Source organism: Amblyraja radiata, chromosome 7 (genome assembly GCF_010909765.2).
Source record: "Amblyraja radiata isolate CabotCenter1 chromosome 7, sAmbRad1.1.pri, whole genome shotgun sequence".
Classification (NCBI taxonomy): domain Eukaryota; kingdom Metazoa; phylum Chordata; class Chondrichthyes; order Rajiformes; family Rajidae; genus Amblyraja; species Amblyraja radiata.
The window spans coordinates 71,585,334-71,603,798 of NC_045962.1; the positions used below are offsets into that span (position 1 = coordinate 71,585,334).

The window sequence follows — 18,465 nt, forward strand, 5'->3', positions numbered from 1 at the left end:
AGGGTTAGTTAGCAGTCTTGTTGTGCGTGGCCCCTTGGGCAAGAGTGACCATAATATGGTTGAGTTCTTCATTAGGATGGAGAGTGATATTGTTAATTCAGAAACAAGGGTCCTTAACTTAAAGAAAGGTGACTTTGAGGGTATGAGACGTGAATTGGCCAAGATAGACTGGCAAATGATTCTTAACGGGTTGACGGTGGATATGCAATGGAAGGCATTTAAAAACTGCATGGATGAACTACAACAATTGTTCATCCCAGTTTGGCAAAAGAATAAATCAGGGAAGGTAGTGCATCCGTGGATAACAAGGGAAATCAGGGATAGTATCAAAACAAAAGATAAAGCGTACAAATTAGCCAGAAAAAGCAGCCTACCAGATGACTGGGAGAAATTCAGAGTCCAGCAGAGGAGGACAAAAGGCTTAATTAGGAAAGGGAAAATAGATTATGAAAGATAACTGGCAGGGAACATAAAAACTGACTGCAAAAGTTTTTATAGATATGTGAAGAGGAAAAGATTAGTTAAAACAAATGTAGGTCCCTTGCAGTCAGAAACAGGCAAATTGATCATGGGGAACAAGGACATGGCAGACCAATTGAATAACTACTTTGTTTCTGTCTTCACTAAGGAAGACGTAAATAATCTGCCAGAAATAGCAAGGGACCGGGGGTTAAATGAGATGGAGGAACTGAGTGAAATCCAGGTTAGCCGGGAAGTGGTGTTAGGTAAATTGAATGGATTAAAGGCCGATAAATCCCCAGGGCCAGATAAGTTGCATCCCAGAGTACTTAAGGAAGTAGCCGCAGAAATAGTGGATGCATTAGTGATAATTTTTCAAAACTCTTCAGATTCTGGAGTAGTTCCTGAGGACTGGAGGGTAGCTAATGTAACCCCACTTTTTAAAAAGGGAGGGAGAGAGAAAACGGGGAATTACAGATCAGTTAGTCTAACATCGGTGGTGGGGAAAATTCTGGAGTCAATTGAAGATGGGATAGCAGCACATTTATGAAAGGTAAATCATGTCTGACGAATCTTATAGAATTTTTCGAGGATGTAACTAGTAGATTGGATAAGGGAGAACCAGTGGATGTGTTATATCTGGACTTTCAGAAGGCTTTCGACAAGGTCCCACATAAGAGATTAGTATACAAACTTAAACCACACGGTATTGGGGGTTCAGTATTGATGTGGATAGAGAACTGGCTGGCAGATAGGAAGCAAAGAGTAGGAGGAAACGGGTCCTTTTCAGAATGGCAGGCAGTGACTAGTGGGGTACCGCAAGGCTCAGTGCTGGGACCCCAGCTATTTACAATATATATCAATGATCTGGATGAGGGAATTGAATGCAATATCTCCAAGTTTGCGGATGACACGAAGCTGGGGGGCAGTGTTAGCTGTGAGGAAGATGCTAGGAGGCTGCAAGGTGACTTGGAGAGGTTGGGTGAGTGGGCAAATGCATGGCAGATGCAGTATAATGTGGATAAATGTGAGGTTATCCACTTTGGTGGCAAAAACAGGAAAGTAGACTATTATCTGAATGGTGGCTGATTAGGAAAACGGGAGATGCAACAAGACCTGGGTGTCATGGTACACCAGTCATTGAAAGTAGGAATGCAGGTGCAGCAGGCAGTGAAGAAAGCAAATGGTATGTTAGCATTCATAGCAAAAGGATTTGAGTATAAGAGCAGGGAGGTTCTACTGCAGTTGTACAGGGTCTTGGTGAGACCACACCTGGAGTATTGCGTACAGTTTTGGTCTCCTAATCTGAGGAAAGACATTCTTGCCATAGAGGGAGTACAGAGAAAGTTCACCAGACTGATTCCTGGGATGGCAGGACTTTCATATGAAGAAAGACTGGATAGACTCGGCTTGTACACGCTAGAATTTAGAAGATTGAGGGGGGATTTTATAGAAACTTACAAAATTCTTAAGGGGTTGGACAGGCTAGATGCAGGAAGATTATTCCCGATGTTGGGGAAGTCCAGAACTAGGGGTCACAGTTTAAGGATAAGAGGGAAGTCTTTTAGGACTGAGATGAGAAAATAACTTTTTTACACAGAGAGTGGTGAATCTGTGGAATTCTCTGCCACAGAAGGTAGTTGAGGCCAGTTCATTGGCTATATTTAAGAGGGAGTTAGATGTGGCCCTTGTGGCTAAAGGGATCAGGGGGTATGGGGAGAAGGCAGGGATGGGATACTGAGTTGGATGATCAGCCTGATCATATCGAATGGCGGTGCAGGCTCGAAGGGCCGAATGGCCTACTCCTGCACCTATTTTCCAAGTTTCTATGTTTCCCAGGGTGGAAATATTCAACATTAGAGGGCATAGACATAAGGTGAGGGGGGGAAGTTTAATGGAGATATGCGGGATGGAGAACCTTGTTCCTGCGCTGTACTGTTTAATGTTCTATCACAATTTTTTATACCTCACTCTCTCACCACACCTATGAACACCTATTAATTTCCTCTCACCAAGCAATGCATGGGATGATTTTCAGTAGCCAATTAACCTTTGGGATGTGGGAGAAACCCCATAGCAAGGCCATAGCATGTGCATTCAAACTCCACATAATCGGCACCAGAGGTCAGAATAAATCTGGAGTTATGAGACTGGAGGCTGTTGTGCCAAGATTTGAGAAGGTCTCTCTAAACCTCCTTTAATTAAATTAAATTGTATTAAATTTTGACAAGGAATCTTCCATAAAAAATTGCTTTCAACGACTTCACTGCAAGAATGAATAATTAAACCAAGTGACATTCCTGCCCTTCACTGTCGCAGCTGTTAAGTCTTCATTCAGTTTAATGGAGTTTCAGGTGCTGCGCCTAGTCCAATGTTGTAGAACATCTGTGTGCAGGTTTTCCCAGTGTAAACCCTGCTAATAGCCAGCAAACTTGTTGTGCAGTGGTGGAGCACACTGACAGAATCACCAGGCAGAATCCATCAGCGAGTTTGTTTGTTAGCGAGCATTGTGCCCAGAGCTTTGCATTTGCCAGAATGAAAGCTAACATTTTGTTGCATAACTTAAGGTGAGAACTTAGACATAGAAACATAAAAAAATAGGTGCAGGAGTAGGCCATTCGGCCCATTGAGTCAACACCGCCATATGATCATGGCTGATCATCCAAAATCAGTACCCCGTTACGGCTTTTTCCCCATGTCCCTTGATTCTCTTAGCCCGAAGGGCTAAATCTAACTCTCTCTTGAAAACATCCAGTGCATTGGCTTCCACTGCCTTCTGTGGCAGAGAATTCCACAGATTCACAACTCAGGGTGAAAAAGTTTTTCCTCATCTCAGTCCTAAATGGTCTACCCCTTATTTTTAAATTGTGACCCCTGGTTCTGGACTCCCCCAACATTGGGAAAAAATTTCCTGCATCTACCCTGTCTAATTTTATATGTTTCTATAAGATCACCTCTCATCCTTCTAAATTCCAGCAAATTCAAGGCCAGTGGACCCATTCTTTCATCATACGTCAGTCCCGCCATCCCGGGAATTAACCTGGTGAACCTATGCTGCACTCCCTTGAACCTATGCTGCACTCCCTTGAACCTAGGCTGCACTCCCTTGAACCTAGGCTGCACTCCCTTGAGGGTGGAAAAATTTAATAGGAAGATATTTTTTTACACAAAGGGTGGTAGGTGTATGCAAAGAACTGTCAGATGAAGTAATTAAGGCAGGTACTATTGGGACATTTGGACATATACATGGATAGGATAGGTTTAGAGAGATATGGACCAAATGCAGGCAGGCGGGACTAGTGTAGATGGGCATCTTGGGCAAGTTGGGCCAAAGGATCTGTTTCCACACTGTATGACTCTAAGACTCTATGACTATAACTCTTTGAATTGATAATAGAATTAGTAGAGATTTCCAAGGTACACTGCGGCTAGATCAATTAGAGAGGAGAAAAAATAATATGTGGAAAAGTTGAAAAACAGAGAGAACAAAAAGGGACATGAGATAACTTTCAAGTATTGAATAATTTTGATCTGAATTTTACACCTGGAGATGGTGGAGTGATGATTTAAAGAGGAATTACACAAGAAATTGAAGTTTTTAAAACGAGAATAAGGAGAAGTTGAAGAATAATTGGATTACATTTGCAAACTGCCAGAATCAACTTGATGGGCCGCATGGCCTACTCTTGAGCTGTGAGTTACTTCCCAATGGAATGGTAATTTATGGTTTAACAATCTTGTAGCAGGTTACAATTACACCGACTTACACAATGCCACTAATTTGCTTTTTATTTCAGATGTGCTTGACGGTTACAATGGGACTATTTTTGCCTATGGTCAAACATCCTCCGGCAAAACACACACCATGGAGGTGAGTGGATGATGTATGCTTGTGATGTATTCTTTCAAATGCAGAAAATATGATTGTCTGGAAATGCATTCGACATAAGTAGATAAATGAGAAAAATGAATCCAGTTTTCATCTTGTGCTATTCATTGCTCTCTCCCCCCTAACTATGCATCTCGTTGCCACTTAAACTTTTTAGTAATCGGATCTTCTATCCTCTTTGCTTATCACTTTTTTCTTGAGTTAAACCTGAACATCCATTGACAATTTGGGTGTTATTTTGTGTATTGCACCACTTTGCTGCTTGATTAATTTCAAAGTGGCGTTTTCATAATAGGCCTAATCACTGGGTGACAGTGCAGAGATAGAGCTGCTGCCTTACAACGCCAGAGACCTGGGTTCGATCCTAACAACTGGTGTTGTCTGTACGAAGTTCGTACATTCTTCCTGTGACTGCATGGGTTTTCTCGGAGTGCTCCAGTTTCCTCCCGCACTCCAAAGACGTACAGGATTATAGGTTAATTAGCTACGGTAAAATTTGTAAATTGTCTCATGTACGCAGGATAGTGCCAGTGTACCAGCTCATTGCTGGTCGGCGCGGACTCGCTGGGCTGAAGAGCCTGTTTCCACGCTGTATCGCTAAAGTAATGTCGAAAGTCTCAACAGAGTTGTACTGTAAGGTATTGGATTTGGTTAATTCAAGCTAGTGGCTCCTTGCAGGTGATAGGCTCGTTATCCTTTACATTCTTTTTTTCTTGATGCCACTTTTTCACTTATCAATTTTTTGTTTTGTCATGCCTTTGATTAAAAATAACCCACATTTTCACCCAGCTAGTTGGATGATTCTGGCAAGACCAACCGAACGCATGATTTGAGACTAATGGCTAGGACAGGTTTAGAGGGATATGGGCCAAATGCAGGCAGGTGGGACTAGTGCAGATGGGACATGCTGGCCAGTGTGGGCAAGTTGGACCGAAGGGCCTGCTTCCACACTGTAAACTCTATGACTCTACGGTGGCCTCCTTAGCCAAGGCAACAAATTCCTCTGCATCTAATGTTTCCATTCTGACCATCTGGCCCCACCGTTTATTTGCCAAGAATGTAATTGAAACAATGGTTGGAAATGTGCCAAGAGATCACCAGACATTATTTCGGGAAGAAGTATCTGCAGGATGAATGGAGGGAATTGGGAAGAATTGGGAATTGAGTTTTGGTCTCCTAATCTGAGGAAAGACATTCTTGCCATAGAGGGGGTACAGAGAAGATTCACCAGACTGATTCCTGGGATGTCAGGACTTTCATATGAAGAAATACTGGATAGACTCGGTTTGTACTCGCTAGAATTTAGAAGATTGAGGGGGGATCTTATAGAAACTTACAAAATTCTTAAGGGGTTGGACAGACTAGATGCAGGAAGATTGTTCCCGATGTTGGGGAAGTCCAGAACAAGGGGTCACAGTTTAAGGATAAGGGGGAAATCTTTTAGGACCGAGATGAGGAAAACATTTTTCACACAGAGTGTGGTGAATCTCTGGAATTATCTGCCACTGAAGGTAGTTGAGGCCAGTTCATTGGCTATATTTAAGAGGGAGTTAGATGTGGCCCTTGTGGCTAAAGGGATCAGGGGGTATGGATGATCAGCCATGATCATATTGAATGGCGGTGCAGGCTCGAAGGGCCAAATGGCCTACTCCTGCACCTATTTTCTATGTTTCTATGTCTATGTTTCTAAGGGTAAAGTAACATATAAGCAGGCTATTTCCTGTTTTACACGTGGACAGTATTTCTTAAGTACATGATTAGAATTCCGATTGGAAGTTATAGTTGTCCACCTGCAGCATATCAATCAGATTTTAACTTCTTGTTTCCTTTCCTGGGAGGTTAAGATATTCCTTTTAAAAATCAGCTAATTGAATACGGCATTCCATTTTTCTTAGATGCATTGAGGCTATCAGTTAAGTTTAGAGATACAGTGTGGAAAACAGGCCCACCAAGTCTGCGCCAACCAGACATTACCTGTACACTGCTCCTATCCTACACACTAGGGCCAATTTTCAGGAGCCAATTAACCTACAAACCTGCATGTCTTTGGAATGTTGGAGGAAATCGGAGCACCTGGAGAACATACATACTTCGCACATACAGCATGCGTGGTCAGGATCGAACCCAGGTCTCTGGCGCTGTAAGGCAGCAATTTTACCGCTGCACCACTGTGCCACCCTAAATGTGTTTGGCGGGAAAGTGAGTTTACGATACCAATAGCACTGGAAATACTGATGTTGTGGTGACCTATTTCCATACCTTGTGGGCATGGATGGAGTATTTCCATCCTTTGCCTCCATTTCTCCCCACCCTTTGTCATCATACTCTTTGCACATTTTTTTTATTGCCGATGTATTCTTCATACCTTTCTTGATGCATTCAGGGCCTGTTATTTCCCCCTCTAGTCATTATTTCACACGTGGATTTATGTGTTGTTAAAATATTAATATTTAAAAAATAAGATTATGTTTTTTGCAATTGAGTAAATGATGCTTTTATATTAAACTTTAAATGCTAATAAACTCCGCCCCTCCCTCTCCAAAGACAATACAAAAGTCCTCATCCACGCTCTGGTCACATCCCGCATCGATTACTGCAACGCCCTCCTCACTTGCACCTCCAATAAACTTCTTCATCGCCTCCAATGCATTCAGAACTCTGCAGCCCGGGTCATCACCCGCACCAGATCATCGGACCACATCACACCCATCCTCACTCAGCTCCACTGGCTCCCTGTGCACCACCGGATTAACTACAAGATTTTACTGCTGACCTTCAAAGCCCTACACCACCTTGCTCCCCAATACCACTCTGACCTGCTGCTACCATCCACTCCTTCATTCCTCCTCAGCTGCAATTTTAACTGTCCCCACATTTAGACTCAGCACCATGGGTGCCAGAGCCTTCAGCTGCTCTGCCCCACGTCTCTGGAACACTCTCCCACCTCCCATCCGTCACCTGGACACTATCGATCAATTCAAATCACAACTCAAAACACACCTGTTTAGATTAGCATACCCGACATAACTTCCACCATGTTCACCCTGATTTTAATGACTTAAAATGTTTTGTGTATTTTTTTTTTTTTTTTTTTTTTTGTTTTTAATCAACTTGATTTTAATATTGATAAATGTATTGTGATTTTATGTCCTGTAAGGTGTCCTTGGGTGTCCAGAAAGGCGCCAGCAAATAAAATGCATTATTATTATTATTATTATTATTATTATTATCTTAAGTGATTTTATTATTTGCAGATGAAACCAATTTGCTCTAAAATATTATCTAATATTATCTAATATCTAAGATATTAACATTTAAAGTATAATATAAAAGCATCATTTACTCAATTGCAAAAAAACATCATCTTATTTTTGATAAATATTAGTATTTGTTAGTGGAATCAAGGGATATGGGGAGAAGGCAGGCACGGGTTATTGATTGGGGACGATCAGCCATGATCACAATGAATGGCGGTGCTGGCTCGAAGGGTCGAATGGCCTCCTCCTGCACCTATTTTCTATGTTTCTATTTTTCATTAAATGATAGGACTATTTTCATCTTTAGGACTTTGAATAATATTTGTGTTTTGTTGATTTTTATATCTGCAGGGAAAACTTCATAATTCGCAGCTGATGGGCATTATTCCAAGGATAGCTCATGACATCTTTGATCACATCTACTCTATGGATGAGAATCTAGAATTTCACATCAAGGTAAATGTACAGCAGCAGCTATGTGAAGCCTTTCTTCAGTATTTTTCTTTGTATCCATAGACTTAGTATAACCTCCAAATAAGCTCTAAACTAAAAAGACTTGGGAGCATTGGTTTTGTCTTTCTCGTTTATTATATTATTTACATATTCTGTTGTGCTGATGCAAGTATGAATTTCATTGTTCTGTCTGAACATATGACAATAAAACACTCTTGACTTGACTCTGGATGCTAATCAAAACGTCAAAGCAGAATATAATAGAATATGCTAGACACAAAATGCTGGAGTAACTCAGCGGAACAGACGGCATCTCTGGAGAGAAGGAATGGGTGTCGTTCCGGGTCAAGACCCTTCTTCAGACTGAATATGCTGTTGTTTTGTTACCTAACATAATCTGGAAGTTCACCACATCTTGTATTCATTAAATTGTTGACCAATTTGCTTGCCTCCTTTTGCCATGCTGGTGTTTACATTTGTGTCTCCATTAGCATTAGCTGGATATGAAAATAACAGATGTGTGTAATTTTCCAGCAATTTGAACCAAAATTTGTTCCAGTGCTATAGCAGTCCAGATCTTTAGTAATTGAGCTTTGATTTGTTCCACTTTGCATATCAACAAGGTATAGTTACATATGTAATTAATTCTCTATGGGATCTTAGAGTTCCACTTAAACACGCACTATTCAGACAGTGAGACAGAAAACTTGAATGAAGCAAGGACATTTGGAAAAAGAGAAGCCGGCACATGTAAATTAGTGCTCAATTTCCTCATTCATTCATTCCTTTGTTATCTCTTAAACTATAAATAAACCTCTCTGATTCTACCCTTCATTAATTGTGAGGTTGTACAAACATGACTCGCTTGTTCCAACGTTTACTTTGCCACTTGCTTGTTGATCTGTGCTGGCTCCTAATTAAGTAACATACCAATTAAAAAAATTAAAAAAATCTTACCACATCCTACAATGGCTTCTCCCCTCTAACTCTGGCATCTCTGTTTTAGCATTCCCATTTTGGAAATGATTAGTAGATGTAGCTTTAAATTCCTTCCCAAATCTGAGCTTCTGTCTCCTTTCCCTCTTTTAAGAAGTTCCTTCAAGCTAACTACTTTGACCAAATATTTGTTCACATGCCTTATGATCTCTTAAACATTTTGGCGTGAAATGATAATGATTTAGCAATGACTTTTGGAAAATGTGATCACGTTATTGCCATCAACACACATTGTAGTAAACTTTTTTAGATTATGTTGGATAAAATAACAACATATTTGGTATACTTCACTGCTGTGTTACTGTGCAGACTTTAGAAATTGCAAATACACATACCTGTGATGTCACGTTTCAGAAAAGGAACAGGCATTATCTTCACATAACATATTTGAAGCTTAAAACAGAATGGGGAGCAGAAAATAAATTAAATTTGACAAATAAAATTCCTTAAGCCAGTGTGTGTTATCAGGCACTTTGAGCAACATGCACTATAATTTCTACTTTGCAGTGAATATGTAATTGCAATTTGAAATTGCATCGTAAAACCTCTGAAGAAATGAGATTACAGGTAATAATGGGGAACATGCACTGGTCTGATGCAATCAAATGTAGCAGCAACCTAACATAATTTCTATATATGGATAAAAAAAATCATAACTGGTGTTTATGATTGTGGTACAAACTGGGAAATGTCATTGTACCTTGTTTTGGATGAAATACATTTTTTCTCAAGGTTATTATTTTAGTTAATATACTTTATGTTTTGTTATAGGTTTCCTATTTTGAAATCTATTTAGACAAAATCCGGGACTTGTTGGATGGTAAGAGATTTTTACCTTTGATGGTTTGATAAAAGAGAAAAAGAATAACCCAATTATATAGCATCTTATCACCTATCTGAAACTCTTTATAGTGAGAGAGACCTATGTGAAGACTTAGGACTATTGAAAAGGCAAATTAGTCCGTTATTTTTGCATGTTTTGCCATCTTTCTAACAGCATTAAGATAAATGAAGAAGGAGAATAATATATGGTTGAGGAATGAATATTTCCGGGGTTAAGTGGAAAAACTCCTTGGATTACTTCAGAAATTGAATGGGGCTATTCAAAAGTGTAGGAAAAAATGGCCAGCTCATATCAGTAATGGAATGAACGGTAAGCATCTAGAGAGACCTGGAATCATTCGAGAGTATTATCCAGTATTTATATATTTTTGGTCCATCCTGGTTAATGTTATTGGGCTTCTTGAAAGAATTCTAAGAGTGTAGAAAGGGAGCCTAGTGAACCTTGTAATAGTGAGTCTTTAGAAGGCATTAGACAATTGTGGCAAAACACATGCTGGAAGAACACAGTGGGTCAAACAGCATCTGTGGAAGCAGAGGGTGATCGACGAGAATTGCCCTGTTCAATTCTCCATCAGTGTGTTCCTTGATCTATCTTCCAGCATCTACACTTGCTTGCCTCCCTTTTACAACTCCAAGGTAGTGCGCAACATGAGATTTGCCACACATGCTAAAATAGATGGCATGAAAGGAAATATAATCACAGGAATAAAGAAAGGCAGCAGAATGTATAGGTAATGATTAGCCACAATAGTATGGTGCAGATTTTGGATATTTCATTATTGTACAACTTGGCAAGGCTTTGAAAAAGATGAAGTTAAAAGTGAGTGGTCATTTTAATCTTGCTCATCTGATTAGATCATTGTTTATTTAGCTTTGAAGCCACTTTCTCCTTGACCTATTTTGCACAAGCATTGTGCTTATAGTGTTCATTGTATGTATTACCATTGATCTTTATTGTAATAATGTGGTGTATGCAATAAAAATGCCATTATATGAGAAAAGTAAAATCTTTCTTATAAATTGCACATGTTCCAAACGATTCTTTATTTAACAAAAGAAGCAACAGAACATCAGACCAGAAAACATTAAATTTTGGAGAGATTACTTAGGCTTAAGATGAATTAAATAGATAAACAAAAGGAGAGATTATTTCCTCTAACATTAAATTTTAAAAGTAGCTAATTTGTTTCATTTTGTGTTACAGTTTCAAAAACAAACCTTTCAGTACATGAGGATAAAAACAGAGTACCTTTTGTTAAGGTAAGATATATCTCTAAATATTCTACAATCTTTCTTGTTCCAAGAAAACATGATGGTGGTTTGGCTCAGTCTAGTGTGGTCATTAATTCTCTATCCAAGTTATACTTGATCTGTGGTTACACTGATGGAATGGCAGCCATATTTAAATTTTGCTCAACGCATGATTAAAGCATTTTATATTAAGTTGGCATACTGCAAATATTACTCTTGCATCAGATTTACATGTGTATGTTTGGAATTTGACTGTACATCATATGTCTTGATTTGAAAAAGAATGTTAGAGTTTTCCAACTCTTTGCGAGTAAATTAGTAGATGAAGATTGATCCAGAAATATGTGCTGGTCGAATTAACTCTAATGGCTCTAATATTTTGCATGCCTTGAGAAACCTGAAAGATCGAGGCAGATGTTGATTGAGCAGATCTGTACTTTTCTGTTGTCTTACCTTATACTGACATCCGACCCTCTTCTATGATAGAATACCACCTGCCTTCCAGAGGTATTAGTATTGGTTATTATTTTCCATGAGAAACTTTTTTTGCCTGCTATCAATGCAAATTATACCATACACACTTCCATCAAGGTGGGGCAAGAGATAAAGAGAAACCAAGTGCAAAATACTGTTACAACTACACAGAAAGTGCAGATTTTTTTAAAGTGCAAGGACCTCAACAAGTAGATTGGGAGATCAGGAATTCATCCTTGGTATCCAAGAGTTTGATAAAATCCAGGGAGAAACTGTTTTTGAATCTGGTGGTATGTGCTTTCAAGGTTTTGTTTCTTCTTTCCTAATGGGAGAGTGGAGAAGAATGACTAGGGTGTGGGTGATCCTTGATAATGTTGGCTGCTTTCACTAGGCAGTGTGAAGTGTAGATGGAGTGGTTGCAGGTGGAGGTTAGTTAGTGTATGCATTGGGCTTCCCCCAATCCTTGAATTAGTATCATGGCACGTGTGTTAGTCATAATGTAATATGGAGTGGAGACGGGGACATTTGGCTCAACTTGCCCACACCAACCAACATGCCCCATCCACAATAGTCCCACCTGCCTGCATTGGGCCAATAACCCTCTTAACGTATCCTAGCCATGTACCTGTCCAAATGTTTTTTAAACGTGATTGTAGCTGCCTCAACTACCTCCTCCGGCAGTTCATTTCATATAACTACCACCCTTTGTGTGTGTAAAAAAAAAAAAAGTCGCACCTCTGATTTTTATTAAATCTTTCCCCCCTCACCTTAAACCTATGTCCTCTGGTTCTTGATTCCCCTACTCTGGGTAAATGACTCTGCGCATTGACTCTATCTATTCATCTCATAATCTTATACATCACTATAAGATCACCCCTCACCCTCCTGTGCTCCAAGGAATAAAGTCCTTGCCTGCTCAACCATGAATCTTCTTTGCACCCATTTCAGCTTAACAACAGCTTGTCCGTGTATGAAAGGCAATTTGCCTCAAATTTAGTTTGTTTTAGCCCACTAAAGAAAGCAATCTTCTTGAACTTAAGACTGCAGCACATCATATTATACTGCTGTCATTTTTTAAATGATCAAGAGCAGACACAATGCACTTAATTGATGAAGTAAAGGTGTCGGGGGTTAAGGGAAAAAGGCAGGAGAATGGGGTCAAGAGGGAAAGCTAGATCAGCCATGATACAATGGTGGAGTAGACTTGATGGGCCGAATGGCCTAACACTGCTCCTATTACTTATGATGGGATGAAACTGTTTCCACATGACATTGTGTTTCTAGTCCCACTCTCCTGCAGTCTATTAAATAATCTGAATCCCAAAAGTGATATTGCACCAATTTCTGGGGGAGAGCCATTGAAGAATATCTTTCTCCATTTATAATTTGATGTAAAATCATGGAATATTCTATTCAATACAAAAGCAAAAATAGAAGTTGCTGATAATGCAAGGCCTTGAAATGAAAATTGAAAGAGCAAAATAGAGAGAGTACAGAGGAGATTTACTAGAATGTTGCCTGGGTTTCAGCAACTAAGTTGCAGAGAAAGGTTGAACAAGTTAGGTCTTTATTCTTTGGAGCGCAGAAGGTTAAGGGGGTCTTTAAAATGATGAGAGGGATAGACAGAGTTGACGTGGATAAGCTTTTTCCATTGAGAGTAGGGAAGATTCAAAGAAGAGGACATGATTTGAGAATTAAGGGACAGAAGTTTAGGGGTAACATGAGGGGGAACTTCTTTACTCAGAGAGTGGTAGCTGTGTGGAATGAGCTTCCAGTGGAAGTGGTGGAGGCAGGTTCGATTTTATAATTTAAAAATAAATTGGATAGGTATATGGACGGAAAAGGAATGGAGGCTTATGGTCTGCGTGCAGGTAGATGGGACTAGGGGAGAATAAGTGTTCGGCACGGACTAGAAGGGCCGAGATGGCCTGTTTCCGTGCTGTAATTGTTATATGGTTATATGGTTAAAATTGAATATGCTCATAGATTTTTATAAACACTCTAACATTGAATGGGTTCTGTATCCAGTGTGCTCATGCAGACTAGATAAGTAGTTGTAGATTTTAAGAGAGGAGAGGATTTCCTGTGATAGTGCCTATTGTAGTTGGGGTAAAAATTACTTTGGGATTACTGGTGCTATGTCATTATCTACTATTATTCAGTTGCCGAGGCTAGGCTGCATTTAAACCGTCTCTTAAGGTCTCAAATTCAAACTGTTATAAGCATAGCCTGAGGTTAACTTGCTTTAGTTATTGCTTCAGTGCTTCGTTCGTGGTAATGAAAACAAATCAATACAAGGGCGTTTGTAAGATATTACGGACTGGGATTACACTGATCATATAAAACCAAGCCGTCTGTGTGCATTAACTCAGCGGTGTGCTGCTGCTTGGATCTAGCCAAACCAATCCCATAGACCTAGAATGTGTGCATCTTTACATGATGGACCCTTCATGTGAGCAAACTGCCAAACCGAGCATGAAACTCAGAGGGACAAAACAAAGAGATCAATGTACAGTACCTGTGCTGGTTCTTTAAACGAGCTACTAAGTTATTCACAGTTCCCTGCCCTTACTCCAAGGCAACGACAAATTCCACTTTTGATGAAGGATGATCTGTTTTTTTCCACCTTTTGGCCATTGTGTTGCAGAACATGGAAACATATTAGATAAAATAAGTTATCCTCTTTTTCTTCATTAATATGTGGCTTGCTCAGTGGCCCAGTGAACTGAAGAGACAAGAGTTTGCAGATGCCGGAATCTTGAGCAAACGCAAACTGCAGGGAACAGGGTGGATCAGGCAGTGAATATGATGGTAAATGGACAGATGATGTTTCAAGTCAAAACGTTGTCCTTCCGCAGATGCTGCCTGTCCCACTGAGCTCCTTCAGCATTTTGTATTTTGCTCAGTAAACAGACCCGGCTTGGAAGGATTTACAAGAATGATTCCAGGAATGAGTAGGTTAACCTATGATGAACGTTTGTCGGCACTGGGCCTGTACTCGCTGGCGTTTGGAAGAATGAAACACACAGAATAGTGAAAGACATGGATAGAGTGGATGTGGAAAGGATGTTTCCACCAGTGGGAGAGTTTAGGACTAGCGGTCATAGCCTTAGAATTAAAGGACATTCCTTTAGGAAGGAGATTAGGAGAAATTTACTTTGTCAGAGGGTGGTGAATCTGTGGATTTCTTTGCCACAGAAGGCTGTAGAGGCTAAGTCAGGCCAAGGCCGAGATACAGATCCTTGATTAGTATAGGTGTCAGAGGTTATGGGGAGAAGACAGGAGAATGGCATTAGGAGGGAGAGAGATAGATCAGTTATGAAGAAGTAGACTTGATGGGCCGAATGGCCTAATTCTACTCCTTTCATTTATGACCTTATGAAATTAGTTAAGTGGCAGTAAATACTCAAGTCAGAAACACGTGACTCGCGGAGGGAGTCTCTTCGGATCTTGGTCCATGTCACAGTAGTTATACATTTTCGAGTTGTAGGAAGCATAGTGTAGAGTTGCTGCCTTACAGCGCCAGAGACCCGGGTTCAATCCTGACTACGGGTGCTGTCTGTTTGGAGTTTGTACGTTCTTCCCGTGATTGTGTAGGTTTTCTCCGGGAGCTCTGGTTTCGTCTCGCATTCCAAAGACAGGTTGGTAGGTTAATTGGCCTCTGGAAACATTGTAAATTGTCCCTAGTGCATATGATAGTGCTTGTATATGGGGATCGCTGATCGGCGTGGACTCATTGGGCCAAAAGGCCTGTTTCCATGCTGTATCTTTAAAGTCAAAAATAGAATTCCATATTTCGAATTTTGTCAGTGATGCAAAGAGGGTAGCTCTTGAAGTGGTTTGGGTAGAAGCAATAAATTACAAATAAATAATAGATTAAATAGGCAAAACTCTGACAAATGGATTTCCAAATAGATCGTCCATTTTGAACATTTAGGAGGTTTTAAATGTGAAAAGGCCAGAAGAAATATGAATTGAAAGAGACCACAGCAACCATGAATGTGGATCATTACAGGCCATGGATACTTTGGAAAATGATTTTAAAATCGTTGATAGAAATTATAAGAAATTATTTTATTCAACATGTTTCCATGATCTGAAACACACTGCCCAAAAGGGTGGCAAGAGTATATTTACCAGTACTTGAAAAAAAGGAATGAAAGATATCAAAAGGGGAATTTTACAAGAACTTGGGAAAAGCGAAGTAGGGACATGCAGCACAAAATAGACTCTTTGGTCCCCCGAGTTCAATTTAGTTTATTGTCACGTGTATCGAGGTCCAGTAAAAAGCTTTTTGTTGCATGCTAACCATCACAGTCATTTCCACAAATCTAACAGTAATCCCATTTTATTCTGTACACTAGAGATGTTCCTCTGCGGCTTTATAGAAACATAGAAAATAGGTGCAGGAGTAGGCCATTCGGCCCTTCGAGCCTGCACCGCCATTCAATATGATCATGGCTGATCATCCAACTCAGTATCCTGTACCTGCCTTCTCTCATACCCCCTGATCCCTTTAGCCACAAGGGCCACATCTAACTCCCTCTTAAATATAGCCAACGAACTGGCCTCAACTACCTTCTGTGGCAGAGAATTCCAGAGATTCACCACTCTCTGTGTGAAAAATGTTTTCCTCATCTCGGTCCTAAAAGATTTCCCCCTTATCCTTAAACTGTGACCCCTTGTTCTGGACTTCCCCAACATCGGAAACAATCTTCCTGCATCTAGCCTGTCCAACCCCTTAAGAATTTTGTAAGTTTCTATAAGGTCCCCCCTCAATCTTCTAAATTCTAGCGAGTACAAACCAAGTCTATCCAGTCTTTCTTCATATGAAAGTCCTGACATCCCAGGAATCAGTCTGGTGAACCTTCTCTGTACTCCCTCTATGGCAAGAATGTCTTTCCTCAGACTCAAATCCTTTTGCTATGAATGCTAACATACCATTCGCCTTCTTCACTGCCTGCTGCACCTGCATGCCTACTTTTAATGACTGGTGTGCCATGACACCCAGGTCTCATTGCATCTCCCCCTTTCCTAATCGGCCACCATTCAGATAATAGTCTACTTTCCTGTTTTTGCCACCAAAGTGGATAACCTCACATTTATCCACATTATACTGCATCTGCCATGCATTTGCCCACTCACCCAGCCTATCCAAGTCACCTTGCAGCCTCCTAGCATCATCCTCACAGCTAACACTGCCCCCCAGCTTCGTGTCATCCGCAAACTTGGAGATGTTTCATTCAATTCCGTCGTCCAAATCATTAATATATATCGTAAATAGCTGGGGTCCCAGCACTGAGCCTTGCGGTACCCCACTAGTCACTGCCTGCCATTGTGAAAAGGACCCGTTTACTCCTACTCTTTGCTTCCTGTCTGCCAGCCAGTTCTCTATCCACATCAATACTGAACCCCCAATACCGTGTGCTTTAAGTTTGTATACTAATCTCTTATGTGGGACCTTGTCGAAAGCCTTCTGAAAGTCCAGATATAACACATCCACTGGTTCTCCCTTATCCACTCTACTAGTTACATCCTCGAAAAATCCTCAGGAACTACTCCAGAATCTAAAGAGTTTTGAAAAATTATCACTAATGCATCCACTATTTCTGGGGCTACTTCCTTAAGTACTCTGGGATGCAGCCTATCTGGCCCTGGGGATTTATCGGCCTTTAATCCATTCAATTTACCTAACATCACTTCCCGGCTAACCTGGATTTCACTCAGTTCCTCCATCTCATTTGACCCCCGGTCCCCTGCTATTTCCGGCAGATTATTTATGTCTTCCTTAGTGAAGACAGAACCAAAGTAGTTATTCAATTGGTCTGCCATGTCCTTGTTCCCCATGATCAATTCACCTGTTTCTGATTGCAAGGGACATACATTTGTTTTATAAAGTTCAATCTACACCAGACCTTGAGTACTTTTGTGCCTCTCACTGAGGCAGGGCTGGATGGCCTTCGATGAAGACTACTGAAAATTAAATGGAATGGTACCTGGACACCCAGGTTCAAACAAAGAGACAGTATGATTCCAGTTGCCCAAAGCTACGAAACCCACCTACATGCAAAGAACATAAACATAAAACATAAGCAGTACAGCACAGGAACAGGCCCTTCGGCCCACTATATCTGTGTTGAACATGATGTTAAATTGAACTAATCTCCCCTGCCTGCATGCGATCTGCATCCATACATTCCCTGTATGAGGTTATGTAAAAGCCTCTTAAACACCACTATTGTAAATGCTTCCACCACCATCCCTGGCAGCATGTTCTCGACACCCATCATCTTTACTTTAGAGCACGGAAACAGGCCCAACGGCTTACCGAATCAGCGATCACCCCGTACACTAACATTATCATGAAGACTGCAGATGCTTTAACATAGAACAAAAATCTGGAGGAATGTAGTGGGTCCAGGCAACATCCAGGGAGTTAGCGGAATGGTCAACGTTTCGAGTCGAGATCACACCTCGGATATTTATGAATTCATATCAGCATATTTTAAATAGTGGTCGCAAGTTACAGCTGCAGTGCAAAGTTTTATGTGTGTTTTATCAGGCAACTGAATCATCCTACCACAACTAGAGAGCAATCCTGAACTGCTACCTTGGTGACCCCTGGACTACCTTTGATCGGACTTTACTGACTTTGCCTTGCACTAAACATTATTCCCTTATCATATATCTATACACTGTAAACAACTCTATTGTAATCATGTATTGTCTTTCCACTGACTAGTTCGCACGCAACAAACACTTTTCACTGTACCTCGGTACACGTAACAATAAACTAAACTGAATCTGTAAAAGAAGTTGCCAAAAATGTCACGTTGCTGTGAA

At 40.5% G+C, this 18,465-nt stretch overlaps 1 protein-coding gene across 1 annotated transcript in view; it reads left to right on the top strand.

Annotated features, from left to right (window-relative positions):
* kif5c (kinesin family member 5C) overlaps positions 1-18,465 on the top strand; it is a 155,248-nt gene that overhangs the window by 68,691 nt on the left and 68,092 nt on the right. Inside the window, exons 3-6 of the mRNA XM_033024727.1 lie at positions 4,257-4,330; positions 7,957-8,061; positions 9,826-9,874; positions 11,102-11,157. Of these exons, the coding sequence (XP_032880618.1) occupies positions 4,257-4,330; positions 7,957-8,061; positions 9,826-9,874; positions 11,102-11,157 (284 nt within the window). The remainder of the gene's footprint in view (positions 1-4,256; positions 4,331-7,956; positions 8,062-9,825; positions 9,875-11,101; positions 11,158-18,465) is intronic.